A 16,422-nucleotide genomic window follows, 5' to 3' on the forward strand; every position below is an offset into this window, starting at 1 on the left:
CGACCATAATTGTTTAAACCGTTGAGCCAAGTAAGTAAGAAATCACATTAAATTTCGAGAAAGCCTGCCACGGTGTACCCCATGCACTTCATTTTGGAAGGAAGGGAAATTTGAACCAGTTTGTTTTTCCTGTATGCATATTCAGCTGCATCCATTCAGGAAAAATTACTGCTGTTTTGCTTTCCAATACACAGACATCCTAGGAATTTATACTTCTTGAATGATTGAAAGGCATTCCTACTCTCCGAAAAACTTGATTTTCACAGCATCATATATTTTTGTGTTTCACTTAACTGTGGCAACCATTTTTTTTGCTATCAACTAGAATATCCCTAAGGCGTTGTCCTGCCCCAAGTTTGAATACTTTTAAAAAGCGGTCCTACCTTACCGCTTTCACTGTATATCCCAATTTTATCTACCTTTCTGTCTGTTATTCCCTTTATAACCATTTCCTTCTCATTCTACTTCTCCTTCCCATTCCCAAACCAATTCCCACTACCACTATCACAACCACTACTACTACTACCACTACGACCACGACCAACACTACCTCTACAACCACCACTATTACAACCACTTCCTTTATGTAAACCATCTCAATTTCCTCATAAATGGAATCTCTATACCAAATGTTGGATTCACGCTTGACTATCTCTACCTATCACCACCACTTCAACTAATACCAATACCACTATCAGTACCACTACCACTCTCTCTGCATAACCCACCTCAAGTTCCTCATAAATGGAGTCTCCATGCCAAATATTGTATTTCTGCTTCAAATTATTGCGGAGATATTGCTTATTTAAGTTTTCCGCTGAAAGGACTTCACTTCGTTTATTGCTGATTACACCAGCTGATGCGTGCCACAAAATATTGTTAAAAAGAGGTTGGCTTTGTGTTGCCAAGTATGACGTTGGCGTGACTGACAGCATCAAAGCCATAATTTAAAATTTTTGCTGAAAAGCTTTTTTCATGCTGTTGACTACAACTACAATAAATATTATCCCCAGCGGGGGCTATCAGTCATAATTTTTACTTTGAATGATAATGATTGCAAATGCTTAAGCTGCATTTATTGGTAAATCATGAGGGAGTAATACAAATATGTGTCCTACTCATGCGTAAACGTGCGTGTAAGCTGATGCTGGATTATTATGAACGATTTTCAAGTGAGAATATTTGGCAAAGTATGCTCTGGGAATTTGTATTTCTAAAAAAAAAAAATTCTTAAAGGCAAATAAAAAAATTAAGTTCACTTAAAGCTTAAACGTATTAATTCACATGTTTCTGAATTTCACGTCTTCATCAGCTAGCTTCTCGGGAGCTGAGTATTGAACTTGAAATTTCCAACGTTCATACTTTATACTAGTGTATAAATTCCACAAGTGTATATATTCCACTTAGCCATATGAATGCCCCCTTCTCTTAGAGCGCGCCTATAATTATTCCACACAATTAGGATTAAAAAGCATATAAAATTAGTATGTACCTAAATGATGAATAAAGGAATAGCAACAAAAAGGCGACACTTAGAAACGTATTAATTCACGTTCAATAAATGTTAAGTAGTACTTGGCTGATCGTACCGCGTTACGATTTAGCTTTGGTTCAAGGACAATTCATCCCAAAGACAATTCATCCCGCGTCCCACGGACAATTCATCCCTCTGACAATTCAACACGAGGAATGGTACTGAGACGGTTGGAGGTAGAGATCAGGTTCAAGTCCCACTGACTTTGAGGTTTTCGATGTTTCCTCCTCCTAAAAAAAAAACAAAATAAAAAAACGGACAATTCATTCCACAGACAACTCATCAAGTGGACAGCTAATTTGGAGCGAATGGTACTGAGATGGCAAGAAGCATAGAGTTAAAGTCCCACACCGAATTTGAGGCTTACTATCCTTTCACGGTAGGAGGTTTAGTTCGGATTAAGGTCCAACTTTGAGGCTTCCGAAGCTGCCTCCTTGTAAATAAAAAATCGGGCAACTCAACCTACCGACAATTAGTCAAATGAACATTTAATCCCACGGACATTTCATCCCAGGTACAGTTCATTCTGGGCGAATGGTATTTAGACGGTAGGAGGTTTAGTTCGGCTTGAAGTCCCACACAGACCTTGAAGCTTTCGATACTTCCTCATTGTAAAAAAATGGACAATTCTCCTCAGGAATATTCATCCCACGAACAATTCATCTCAAGGACAATTCCTCCCACGCACAATTCATCCTGAGGCGAATGGTACTGACAATGTAGAAGCTTTTGTTCGAGTTAAAGTCACACACTGACTTTGAGGCTTCGTTGCTTCCTCCTCCTAGAAAAAAAACGACAATTCATTCCGCGGATAATTCATCCCACGGACAATTTATCCTACTGAAAATTCATCTCACGCACAATTCATTCTATAAACAATTCGTTCCTATAATTCGTTATTTTTGATCACAAAACCTTTTGGTCAAATCGAACCAATTCGTAGAGTAAATAGATTTTAACAGTCGCCTTATATCTACCTAGGATACCTCCGCAAGATCCTTAAAAAATACATATGCATCTGCGGGTGTAGTCGTAAAACTCGACGCCTATCCTTGCGGCGTGAGTATCTATAATATATATATATATATATAGTAGTACCTGGGCGACCGAGCTTTGCTCGGCAAGGTTTCGTGCTGGCAACGTTTCTCGAGTATCTTTATGTGCCGAATTATTAATTTCAAAAATTTTTTTAGTTATAAACTATGAAAGTCTCACAATTTTATTAAATTCCAAAAACTTGTAGATTTCATGAATGACAACTATCAGTTAGTTTAATTAAATGTCAACTTACTTCCCTAAGCGCCATCTGTAGGTAAGTAGTTAAATGGTTAGATGTCGTTTTCAAATTGAACATATGCCTCTAGTGTTCAACGGTAGCAAATTACCATGGTGAGATATCTTTTTGCTATGGTCAGAAATCTTTCTAATAGTAATTTGTGAGAAATTGCAATTATTCATTTCATATTTGCCAAACATATGCATTTAAATATATTTTGCTAGAATTTGCCACGGTGCCTTGATATTGCATTTCAATTTTATTAGCGTGTGTGAAATTAAGAAAAGTAAGTCGAATCATGTGTAAGATTTTTTTACGAAGATTTTTAACTTTAATGTTCTCCTTTAAAGCTTTAATAGAATATGAGTAAGTAGAGTACTATTTCGTGTAACTACCCCAACCCTAAATGGCAACCCTACTCAAAAATGTCCCTATTGTAATGCGGATTGAAATACCTTTCGTTTGGTACCCATATCGGCATATCTAATTCAATTTTTTTAATTTCGAATAGGTGGCAACCCTAAATGGCAACCCTACTCAAAAATGTCCCTATTGTAATGCGGGGTGTAATACCTTTCGTTTGATACCCATTGTAGGGATCTTATTTTTATTTAACTTTGTGTTTAAGTTACTTTGAAATTTGTATTTTAATATGTTCCATCAATATTTTAATTTTCAATTTTGATATTTTAATTTTCAAAAATTTTGAGTTGGATTCAATTTTTACCTTCAAGAAGTTATACTCTTTATATGTGAATATTCTTAATAAAATTATAAATAATAAAAAAGGATACTACAATTGGCAAACCTGCCAGGAGGATTTAACTAAACATCAACCTTTAAACAAAAAAGAATGTGATATTTTAAACATTTATTGTACGCATAAAAATTTACTACCCCAAACAAACATAATTTATTAGTGCGCCTAAAATCAGGCAGAAATTCGAACAAACCAAAGATTAGTGTGACCATCAGTTCAAATTCAGTTCTAAAATTTTTGAATTTACAATATATAATTTTTATCAGTTACATCATATTGTTGAACGACAATTGGCAATAAACATTTAAACTAGAATTACAAAAACAAAAGCAATTTCAAAGCAGAAATTATAGAAGAAATGAATATTAAAAAAAAATATTGGTTTTGGCGTAAAACTACATAAATCCGAAAATTTCAACAATAGCAGCTCAAAATTAAACAACAACAAGTACAAACAAATAGCCCAGCAGCACCGACAACAACACATCAATTCAAGAAGAGCTTTCAACAACTCATGTTTTAATTAAAAGTGCATGAATTGCAATAGACCAAATGCAAATTCGTTCAAATCCAGAAATAGATTTCCAAAAGTGACTTACCGGTAACTTAAAAAACCGGAAAAGTGCGCTGAGTTTAACACAACACGTCAGCCGTCAACACAGCTCCATAAAGAGAACGTAAGTTACAACAATAACAACAATAACGATAGATATAACAAGCAACAACAAATCAAAATAAGGAAGAAATGGTGAGCTGTTATTCAGAACTATGTATGTAAATTTTGATATATTTTAAATATATATATAACTATATTAGTTAAGGTTTATCTGAAATTAAAATTTAATACATTTTAAATAATTGTAAACTCTTTCTTCTGGAGATTTAAAAGAATATTTTGCATTTAATAACGTTGAGTTTTGAACGTTATTTTAAAAAATTAATTTTTTTGATTTTTGAGATTCCATTTCAATTATGCTTCGCACGCCACCAAACGACAGAAACACGTCTACACCAACACATCGGGTTAACGATTCGCTTATTGATTTAGAAGGTGTTTCTTCGCAAAATGATCTAATAAATCCATATGCGAACGAAAACAATAACGAAATTTTTTCCACTTCAGTGAAACTTCCTCAGTTTTGGACAAGTTGTCCTGAGGCATGGTTCATACATGCTGAAATGCAGTTCAATACTAAAAAAATTACTCAAGAAACGACCAAATATGAGTATATTATTACTGCATTACCTCAGGATGTCATAATGACGATTTTGGATTTTATTCAAAATCTACCGGAAATAAATAAATATTCTGCATTAAAACAAACTTTGATCGAAAGACATTCCTTAAGTGAGAATGCAAAATTAGATAAAGTGTTGTCTGATTCTGAAATGGGTGATCGCAAGCCTTCAGAATTTTACCGATCTTTAGTTCTACTTTCTGGTTCTAATTTTAGCCAAGAAATGTTAAAGAAACGTTGGATGCGAAAATTACCCAAAAACTTGAATGTAATTTTAACAAGTTCGAATTTCAATGACATAAATGATCTAACTAAATTAGCTGATAACGTTTGGGAAGTTATCAGTAAAAATGAAATTGCTTTGATAAACAGTTCTCAAAATTCTAAAGGTGAAAATTCTATTATTACTAATTTGGTTAAGACAACATCTTTAATTTGTGAAAATTTTCAAAAATTATCTTTGGAATTAAGTGAAATTAAAAAAGAAATTAGTCAGAATTATTCAAGATCACGTTCAAAAAGTAGAAATAGTTTTAGAAGTCCTGTTAGATATCGTTCGAAATCTCGTGATAATCCCAACTGGTTATGTAGATATCATTACAAATTCGGAAATAAAGCTGGAGATGTGAGGAACCATGCGCGTTTGTAAAAAATAGTAATCCAACAAACTAAAATGTTCCGTTGTTGCAGCGACAAATAACGGAATTTCAGAAATATCAACTCGTCGCTTATTTATATTTGACAAAGAAAACAGGTTAAAATTTTTGATTGATAGTGGGGCAGAAATTTCTGTGCTTCCAGCTTCGAAATTCTCGTGTACAAAAAAATCATCAGATATTATTTTAACAGCAGCCAATGGTTCAACGATTTTTACATATGGAAAAAAACTTGTAAATGTTAATTTAGGTTTAAGACGGGAATTTCCTTTTGTGTTTTTGATAGCTGATATAGCAAAGCCGATTATAGGTGCAGATTTTTTATGCAAATATGGACTACATATTGATGTTAAAAACAAATGTTTAATAGATCCATTAACAAATTTATCAGTTAACACAATTTCGTACTATTGTAACATCTCTCTTCCAAAAATGTTTTCAGTAGAAAATCAATACACAAAATTGTTGAAAGAATTTCCTTCTCTTATAGAAGAGCCAAACTATTCAAAACCAGTTAAACACGCCACAGTTCATAGACTTGTTACAGAAGGCAATCTTCCTTTCCCAAAGCCCAGACGTCTAGACCCAATCAAATTTAAGGTAGCTAAAGCTGAATTTGATTTTCTTGTAAAAACTGGAATTTGTAGATCATCAAATTCTTCTGTAGCTTCACCACTTAATTTAGTACCAAAAAAGGAAAGTAATGATTGGCATCCCTGTGGTGATTTTAGACGACTTAATACTGTTACTGTTCCTGACCGCTATCCTTTACCACATATTCAGGATTTTAATATTAATCTAAGAAATAAAAAGATATTTTCAAAATTAGATCTTGTTAGAGCGTATCATCAAATTCCAATGGCAGAAGAAGATATTTATAAAACGGCGATTACTACTCCTTTTGGCATGTTTGAGTTCATTCGAATGCCTTTTTGTTTGAGGAACTCAGCACAAACTTTTCAAAGATTCATCAATGAAGTTGTAAATGAATTAGATTTTGTTTACGCGTACATTGATGATATTTTAGTTGCTAGCGAGAGTGAAGAGCAACATATTAAAGATCTCCGTATACTTTTTGAACGTTTGTGTGAATATGGTTTGAGTGTGAAACCAAATAAATGCATTTTTGGTGTTACTAGAATTAATTTTCTAGGACATAGTATTTCTGAATTAGGAATACGCCCATCGGAAAATAGAATAAAAGCTATTCGAGATTTTGAACTACCAAAATCCATTAAACAAACTCAAAAGTTTATTGGTATGGTTAACTATTACCATAGATATATTTCACAATTAGCCGAATTTACTGGAGTTATATATGATTTAATTAATAAAACAAGTAAAAACCGAGACAAAACTCTAGTTTGGGATGATAAATCTATTAAAGCGTTTGAATGCATTAAAGACAAGTTTGCATCTAAGGTCTTGTTAAATCATTTTAGCAAAGATGCAAAATTAACTTTAACTGTAGATGCATCCAATACGGCAGTCGGTGGTGTTCTACAACAAAATTTCAACAATAAGTCTGAACCTCTCGCATTCTATTCGAAGAAACTTTCACCAGCTGAAATGAAATATAGTGCTTTTGATAGAGAGCTATTAGCAATTTATCTTAATATTAAACATTTTCGATATCTATTAGAAGGAAGAGAATTCACTGTGTTTACTGATCACAAGCCCTTAGTTTTTGCTCTAAATTCAAAAACTGAACGTAGTCCACGACAAACCAGACATCTTGAATTTATTGCACAATTTACAAATGATATTCAACATATTACTGGACAAGCAAATGTAGTAGCCGATACTTTATCTAGGGCATTTGAAATAGAAGCAATTCAAAATTCAGAACTTAATTTTAAAATTTTAGAAAAGGAACAGCAACAAGATGATTAGCTAAACAATCTTGTATCTCAACAATCATTTCAAAATTTAAAATTAGTTAAAATTCCTGTTTTAAATTTCAATATATGGTGTGAATCATCCGGAGATTGTCCTAGACCGTTCGTTCCAAATAATTTACGCAAAACAGTATTTGATAAGTTACATGGGATAGTGCATCCGGGTACTAAAGCCACTCGCCGTCTAATTATAAAAAAATATTTTTGGCCAAACATGAATAAAGAAATTAATAGATGGTCCAAGGAATGTATTAGTTGTCAAAAATCTAAAGTTTATCGACATACGAAGTCACCAGTTAGTAAAATTTCAATACCGAACAAAAGATTCGAACATATTCATTTAGATATTGTAGGACCTTTACCTATTTCAAAGGGACTTCGATATATTTTGACTATTATCGATAGATTCACACGTTGGCCAGAAGCATACGGATTAAGGGAAATTTCTGCAGAAACAATTGCAAATAAATTTTTATGTGAATATATATCTCGGTTTGGTGTACCTCTAGAAATAACTACTGATCAGGGTGCTCAATTTACTTCAAAATTGTTTACAGAATTAACAAAGTTATTAGGTAGTCATCAAATTACAACGTCAGCTTATCATCCTAAAGCGAATGGCATGGTAGAGCGATTTCATAGGCAATTGAAATCTTCTTTAATGGCTACAAATGGAACCAGAGATTGGTATGGAGAGCTACCTCTAATACTGTTAGGTTTGCGATCAACATTTAAAGAAGATATTTCGGCTACACCGGCTGAAATGGTTCTTGGACAAAATTTAAGATTACCCGGTGAACTTATTGTTCCAACATCTGAAAATTCATCATCAAATTAAATTTTGGGTAAATTACGTGAAAAATTTAGAAATGTTCATTCGAGTTTAAATCATCATAACTCTAATATTGGTTTTTATGTTCCGAAAGATTTGCAAACATGTAAATTTGTTTTTGTTCGTTTAATTAATAACCGTTCTTTACAACAACCGTATGAAGGTCCATACAAGATACTTGAAAAAAACAGGAAGTATTTTAAAATAGAAATTGATAATGAGATCAAAACTATCCCGATTGACAGGCTAAAATCAGCGATTATTGAAACGTTACCTAACAACTCTAACACTCATCACAATAACATTAAAACAAAGAAGAAAGTCACATTTAATTTATTTAATGTTAATTCTCTGGAAGGGGGAGTAATGTAGGGTTCTTATTTTTATTTAACTTTGTGTTTAAGTTACTTTGAAATTTGTATTTTAATATGTTCCATCAATATTTTAATTTTCAATTTTGATATTTTAATTTTCAAAAATTTTGAGTTGGATTCAATTTTTACCTTCAAGAAGTTATACTCTTTATATGTGAATATTCTTAATAAAAATATAAATAATAAAAAAGGATACTACACCCATATCGGCATATTTCATGCAATTTTTTTAATTTCGAATAGGTGGCAACCTTAAATGGCAACCCTACTCAAAAATGTCCCTTTTGCGATGCGGAGTGAAATACCTTTCGTTTGATACCCATATCGGCATATCACAAGCAATTTTTTTTTAATTTCGAATAGGTGGCAACCCTAAATCGCAACCCTACTCAAAAATGTCCCTACTGTAATGCGGCGTGAAATATCTTTCGTTTGATACCCATATCGGCATATCTCATGCAATTTTTTTTTAATTTCGAATAGGTGGCAACCCTTAATGGCAACCCTACTCAAAAATGTCCCTATTATAATGCGGGGTGTAATACCTTTCGTTTGATACCCATATCGGCATATTTCATACAATTTTTTTTTTATTTCGAATAGGTGGCAACCCTAAATGGCAACCCTACTCAAAAATGTCCCTTTTGTAATGCGGAGTGAAATACCTTTCGTTTGATACCCATATCGACATACCTCATGCAATTTTTTTAATTTCGAATAGGTGGCAACCCTAAATGGCAACCCTACTCAAAAATGTCCCTATTGTAATGCGTAGTGAAATACCTTTCGTTTGATACCCATATCGGCATATCTCAAGCATTTTTTTTTTAATTTCGAATAGGTGGCAACCCTAAATCGCAACCCTACTCAAAAATGTCCCTACTGTAATGCGGAGTGAAATATCTTTCGTTTGATACCCATATCGGCATATCTCATGCATTTTTTTTAATTTCGAATAGGTGGCAACCTTGTGAAACATGCTGAGTGGCAACACCTAGGAAGAAAGTCTTAGAAGGTGATGCATTATCTCTGTGCCAAATTTCATTTAAAGTAAGAAGATAACAGTGATAGGTGAGGACTCTGAACATGGACAATCACCCTAACATGAAAGTCCAAAGTTATACGTACCGAATAATTTTTGGGAAGCATGTGTAGCAAGCTCATCAACTCTAAATTTGCATTCAATATCCCTATGCCCAGGTACTGTTGTTGTTGTTGTTGTTGTAGCAATGCTCGCCCCACCTAGTAGCCGCGACCGATCACAAATTGCCATCAATATCCTCTAACGGGAGTCCAAGGAAACTTGCCGTTTCAACATGGGTGGACCATAAGGAAAGGGGTGTTAGAGGCGTTGGTTTCACATTACAATTGAAGAGATGGTTGGTGTCATGTGGGGACACATTGCAAGCGGGGCATACATTTTGTATGTCGGGGTTGATTCTGGATAGGTAAGGGTTTAACCTGTTACAGTATCCAGAACGAATTTGAGCAAGAGTGACACGCGTTTCCCTGGGGAGTATGCGTTCCTCTTCCGCAAGTTTTGGATAATTTTCGTTAAGCACTGGATTCACCGGGCAATTCCCGGCATAAAGGTCCGACGCCTGTTTATGGAGTTAACCAAGGACCTGCTTGTGTTTTTTCACTTCATACGGCTGGGTTCTCAGGTGCCGTATTTCCTCAAAATGCTTACGGAGATGACTCCTTAAGCCCCTAGGCGGTGCTGGTTCATCAATCAGATGTCTGTTGGGATGCCCAGGTTTCTGGGTATTCAACAGGAACTGTTTGGTCAGCATCTCATTTCTCTCCCTGATGGGGAGTATTGTCGCCTCATTATGCAGATGGTGTTCTGGGGACATAAGAAGACAGCTCGTGGCGATTCTGAGAGCAGTATTTTGGCAGGCCTGTAGTTTCTTCCAGTAGGTGATTTTTAGGCTTGGCGACCATATGGGTGACGCGTAGCACGTAATCGGCTGGCTAATTGCTTTGTATGTAGTCATGAGCGTTTCTTTATCTTTTCCCCAAGTACTGCCAGCGAGGGATTTGAAGATTTTGTTACGGCTCTGAATTCTCGGAACAATTGCGGCTGCGTGCTCACCAAAATGTAGATCCTGATCAAACGTCACACCCAAGATTTTGGGGTGTCGGACAGTCGGTAGCGTAGTGCCATCGACGTGGATGTTCAAAGTGGTCGACATTTGGGGCGTCCATGTTGTAAATAAGGTCGCGGAAGATTTAGTCGGTGATAATGCCAGGTTTCGCGAGGCGAAAAAAACTGGGGAGATCAGGGAGGTAGCCGTTTATTTTATTGCATAGCGCATCGATCTTTGGGCCTGGGCCTGTGGCCATTATTGTGCAGTCATCGGCGTAGGAAACGATTGTGACTCCTTCCGGTGGTGAAGGTATCTTAGATATGTAGAAATTAAACAAAAGTGGGGATAGGACACCACCCTGTGGCACCCCCTGTTTAATTCTCCTTGGTTTAGATGTTTCGTTTCTAAATTGCACCGATGCCTGCCGACAACCCAGATAATTTGCGGTCCACCTTTTAAGACATGGGGGAAGGGTAGACCCTTCCAGGTCCTGCAGTAACGAGCCATGGTTGACCGTATCAAAAGCTTTTGATAGGTCTAGCGCTACGAGTACTGTTCTATGGTGGGGGTATTGATTTAAACCGCAATTTGGCTTCAAGCAATTTTGGCTTCAAGCGTCTTTGCCACTGGCGATAGGAGAGATATCGGACGATACGACTCACCTATGTTAGCTGATTTCCCAGGCTTTAGTAGCGGGACCACCTTGGCCATTTTCCATTTCTCAGGTATGACAAAGGTGGAAAGAGACAGATTGAAGACATGCGCTAAATATTTGAGCCCCTCTTTCCCTAGGTTTTTAAGCATCGGCATGGCTATGCCGTCTGGGCCCACTGCTTTGGATGGTTTAGCACGACCAATGGCGTTCTCAACCTCTTTAGCGGTGATGGTGATTGGTGACGCGCTAAATTTGTGTTTATGTGCGCGTCTATTGGCTCTCCGTCTATCTTTGTCGACCGTAGGATGCATTATATATTGTCGGCAGAAAGCGCTCGCGCATTTTTTCCCGTCCGACAGCACTTTGTCGCCAAAGGCGATGGAAACTTTGTCTTTGTGCTTAGTCGGATTCGATAGGGACTTTACGGTGGACCAAAGTTTACCCACACCGGTAGAGAGGTTACAACCTCTTAGGTGCTCCTCCCATTTCGCCCGCTTGTGTTCATCTACAAGCAATCTGATGCGTTGGTTTATATCCCTTATTTGGGGGTCGCCTGGGTCAAGCTGTCTTATAAGGTCACGTTCTCTCGCTAAGTTTGCGGCCTCCGCCGGGAAGTGGGGCCGGATTTCGGGAATTCTCCCGGTGGGAATGAAATGTGCCGAGGCGGATTTAATGACCTTACGGAAGGCACGCTCCCCTTGGCGGGCATCAGTCGGGATAGGGAGGGCTGCAAGGCGGCTGTCTGTAAAGGATTTATATTCTTCCCACTTTCCTTTTTTGAAGTTTATGAAAGTGCGTTTTTCAGTGATGATGAAGTCGGCGGTACGCTCAAGCGAAATAAGTATGGGCAGGTGGTCGGATGCCAATGTTACCATCGGCTGCCAGTTGATGCAGTTTACGAGTTCTGCGCTCACGATTGAGATATCTGGCAAGCTGTGACAGCTTCCTACCATACGTGTGGTGGCGTCTCCGTTTATTGTGCAGAACGTCGTTTCTTCTATTTGATCCGCCAACATCTCACCCCTACTGTCCGCCCGCAAGTTTGAATGCCATAGATCATGATGGGCATTGAAATCGCCTAAGATAATGCGATTGTTGCCAGTGAGTAAGGCCCTGATATTAGGGCGGTATCCACTGGGGCAACAGGTGGCAGGAGGGATGTAGATGTTGATGATTTCTAGGTTTGCATCGCCTGACCGGACAGATAGGCCTTGACGTTCTAAGACATTGTCCCTGCGGTCGATGCTAGGATCAAATATACAATATTGCACAGAGTGGTGTATGATAAACGCGAGACCGCCTCCATTTCCGCTCTCGCGGTCTTTCCTGTGGACGTTATACCCAGAGCAGGTCTGCAGTGCAGATCTTGCTGTGAGTTTAGTCTCTTGAATCGCAGCAATGGGGATGTTGTGCCGCTTCATGAAATCGACTATCACCGTAATCTTCGCAGTTAGTCCATTACAGTTTAACTGCAGAATTCTGAAGTGCATAAGGGGAGACGTCGCTACTCTGGGGGTAAGTGACGGGTGAATACGCCTGGGTTGGGGAAGGCCAGGACGCAATTGCTGTTGTGGCCCTAGGACTGGGCGTCCTTGGGCAAGCATTGGGGTACCCGGATGATTAGGGTTTGCGTCCTGGCAACATGGTGCGATGAAACCCGTCGGGGGGTTGCCGTCGCGGAGACCAGAACATCTAGGGAAGTGGCACCACCCAAGGCAGGAGCTGCATTGGGCGGATGTCGCAAACATATATATTCTGTGCTGGCAAACGGTGCAAACGGAGGTAGGGACTAAGAGTCTGTTTCCCTGACCTACACGATTGCTGCAGGAAAAGAGGGGGGGAGACGACGGGGGCAGGGGCTGTTGCTCAGCATTGCTTCCGACTCTACAACGAAGATTGTAGTTATGAGTGGTAGCAGCTGTTTGAGTTGTTGGCGCCGTGGGGCGCGAGCAGCAGCGGGTACTTGTTGTGGCTTGCTGAGCAGCGGGGCTGCTGGAAGGTAGTGGGGGGGGCGCTTAGACGTAGACTACGGGACGCCCTTGGGCGTGAACAGCAAGGAGCCACAAAAGATTTATAAAAGTTACGTGGACGTCGGGTTTTGGGATCAAGCCCAGGACAACCTGTCCGATGCAACCATCCCTTGCACGAGACACACTGAACAGAGTATGACCGTCCCAAGAAGATTCTTTTCCGGCAGATGCAGCAAAACCATTTCTCAGGACCGGGGTCAGGAGACGCACCCGGATTGGATTCGATGCCTTCCCGGAGTAAGAGAATATGGAGCAGTCCTACTGCAAGGAGCTGCTGGGAGGATGACAATTTGTGGAAGGGACGAAACAAATTAGATGGGGTCACACTGAAATGACAGTCCTTGGTCGGGAAAAATCCCGAGTCGCTCCGGTACATAGAACCGACTGCCTTGGGAAGCGATGCCCAGGTACTCATATAAGTCTGTAGCAGAAGTTCTGGGTCATCTTAGTGAGAGATATGCGGCAGACAGCGATCGGCTTTATGTTATGGACATATGATTCCAAGCCCTATAGAGCGGCCTTGCTTACTTACTTACCTAATTTGCGCTTAACCGTTTAAACGGTTATGGCCGTTCTACAAGGTGCGCCAGTGGCTCCTTCAGAACGGCCTTGCCATTCGGGAAAATTATCACCCTTTACCTGTAAGAAGATCGCTAATCCCAAGTCCGATGAAAAAAAGACTTCATGTGCCCTAAGAGCGTCCGGCGATCAGGTGAGAAGATGTCCCCTAAATTAAGAATCACCAACACCCAAGACCCCTTTTGCCCTAAGAACCTCCGTCAACTAGGTGAGCTGATGTCGCCCGTGAACTAAGTATCACCAACTCTCATACTCCAGCATGCAAGGCTCGTGGCAATCCTAGCCCGGCCCCCTGCTCGCAAGGATAGCCACGGAAGCTTTGTTTTTCTTAAACCGACTGTACAACGAACAGAGATTGCGGCTTGGAGCTGAAGCCCAACAGAAAAATAATGACGAAAGAAAACGAGGAAGTAGGAGACAAAGTAAAATGCCGTGCTCGTCGCCCCAGCCGAATTTGTTTTGGTTACTGTCGTAATGGTGATGACTCTCACATGGAAAACCACACAGATGATGGCTGGAAATCAGCTGATGACTTTTTTTTATCTGCTTTGACATTTAAACTTCTGGCGTAGTACGATTTTCACATTAAGTTTGAGAGAGTCCAAGAAGCGAAAACGGTTGGTGCGTGACATCAAAGCTTTTTAATTGAACTGGCAATCTTGCTTGAAGTCCGCCCAACATCTGTATGCGACTGAAAGATGTTCTCAAAATAAATTTAAGAATTTTACTTAAATTAACAAAGCCAATTATTTGCGTATTGAAAGAAGAACTTTTGTAATTGGACTACGCAACCATAAACTTAAAATAAATAACCAACAATTAAATCCCTTCACCTACATAAACTTTTTTCAAGTTCCCATTAAACCTGAAAAATAAAATATTGACTTAATTTAATTTAAGTATAGCAAAGTTCAGACTGACCTAAAAGATGATTCATATAAAAGCGTACGACAATACCAAGCAAGATTAAGTAAGTTAAGAGAACTCAAAGTGAAAATACCAAAAAGGTCTTTTGTGCTAATTTGAGGCGATAAGAATAAGTAGAGCTAATTATGAAGATGTTTTCGCTGACCATGCTGTTGTTGGTTGTTGCTTATTTGGAGCAGAGTACAAGCCAGGATGTGCCTTATGAGGTAGAAATGCAGGAACAAGAAAAAATCAATTGGCAGCCCGTTTGGGATAGCGATCCAATACCAGGTGATCCATCACGTTTTGAAGTGAATCCAAATCCAATGGCGCCTATGTTTCCCACAGAGGCAAAGGGTAAGAGTTTTTTTAAATTCTACTATTAAGAGTTTTTAAACTCAAAGTTTGTTTTCCTTAGATAATCTCGGTCCCTGCGATGCACCCAATGGCTTAGGCATACACAATCTTTTCATTCAAGCCAAGAAATTGCTGCCACTCCCACGAATTCGCAGCATTGTACGTAGAGCTGCCAACGATCCTGAAGTGCGCGCCATGATGCAATTTTTGAATTCGAATGATTATCGCCAGGGCGTTGCCAACTTGACTCAATCGCGCGAATATATTGGACTACGCGATTTCGCTTGTTATAAATTGAATTTGGATTTAAAATTCTGCACCGATTTTGTAAAAGATTTACTACAACTTTCTGAGCTATCCAAATTGAAAAAGAATGAGGGTGAAATACAGCAAGAAGGTGCATTGGAAGGAGAAGTAGGAAGACGCTCGGGCCTGAGTGGTCTTCTAGAGGATATATGCGTCATATTGCCTCAGCAAAAACTGCGTGACTTATTTGAAACTTTGAAAAATAGTGACTGGTATCTGATGCGCGCTGTACGTACAACAAAAACTTATGAATATGAAGCTATACTTAAGTTGTACCGTCAGAACCCAGATTATGTATATTTGAAAAATGCCTGGTCTAAGATAGGCATGCCTTTAGATGAGCTTTGGAATCTTTTATACATTGCTTTGGGTTGGAGCGAAGAGCGGTTGCGTGAACCGTTGAATTTCTAAAGCCTCGAGGGACTTGTAGTAATGATTATGAGGGACTGGAAAAATGCAAATAATTTTATATTTGAAATTTCACTAAAAATAAAAAATTTAGAAGTACTCTTGTGCTTTAATAAACAATCTTGAAGAATAACAAATATTTGTCTACTAATGAGTTCCGCTAGTTGAATTCCAGTGAGCTCAACGGAGTATTTAAAAAATTTTTTTCAGCGGGTTTCTATAATCTTTTGGAACAGTAGGGAGTCATACGACTTTTTAGGGACTTCTTGGAAGGAGGATGTTATTTATGTGGTGCCTATGATTTTTGGCCCTCACTGTAAAACTCCTATAGTGTAGGGCTATTTTCTTCTTTTGCATTTTTTTGAAACCTAATGACCCATGACTAACGCAATATTTTTATATATATGGACTCCGTCTATCATTGTCTTGTGTACTGAAGCGCGCTCTGTCGCTGCTTTCACTCCTTGAGGCTAGACAATCATCTACTTGTTTTGGTGAGAATTATGCGCATCAAGTATCTGCT

General features: G+C 38.4%; 1 protein-coding gene across 1 annotated transcript in view; it reads left to right on the top strand.

The window, feature by feature from the left end:
* LOC137241496 (uncharacterized) overlaps positions 1–15,902 on the top strand; it is a 34,069-nt gene extending 18,167 nt beyond the window's left edge. The window contains exons 2-3 of the mRNA XM_067769099.1: positions 15,029–15,185; positions 15,247–15,902. Of these exons, the coding sequence (XP_067625200.1) occupies positions 15,062–15,185; positions 15,247–15,902 (780 nt within the window). The 5' untranslated portion in view covers positions 15,029–15,061. The remainder of the gene's footprint in view (positions 1–15,028; positions 15,186–15,246) is intronic.
* Positions 15,903–16,422: the final 520 nt, after the last annotated feature.

The sequence above is a fragment of the Eurosta solidaginis genome, chromosome 2 (assembly GCF_040869045.1).
Source record: "Eurosta solidaginis isolate ZX-2024a chromosome 2, ASM4086904v1, whole genome shotgun sequence".
Classification (NCBI taxonomy): Eukaryota; Metazoa; Arthropoda; class Insecta; order Diptera; family Tephritidae; genus Eurosta; species Eurosta solidaginis.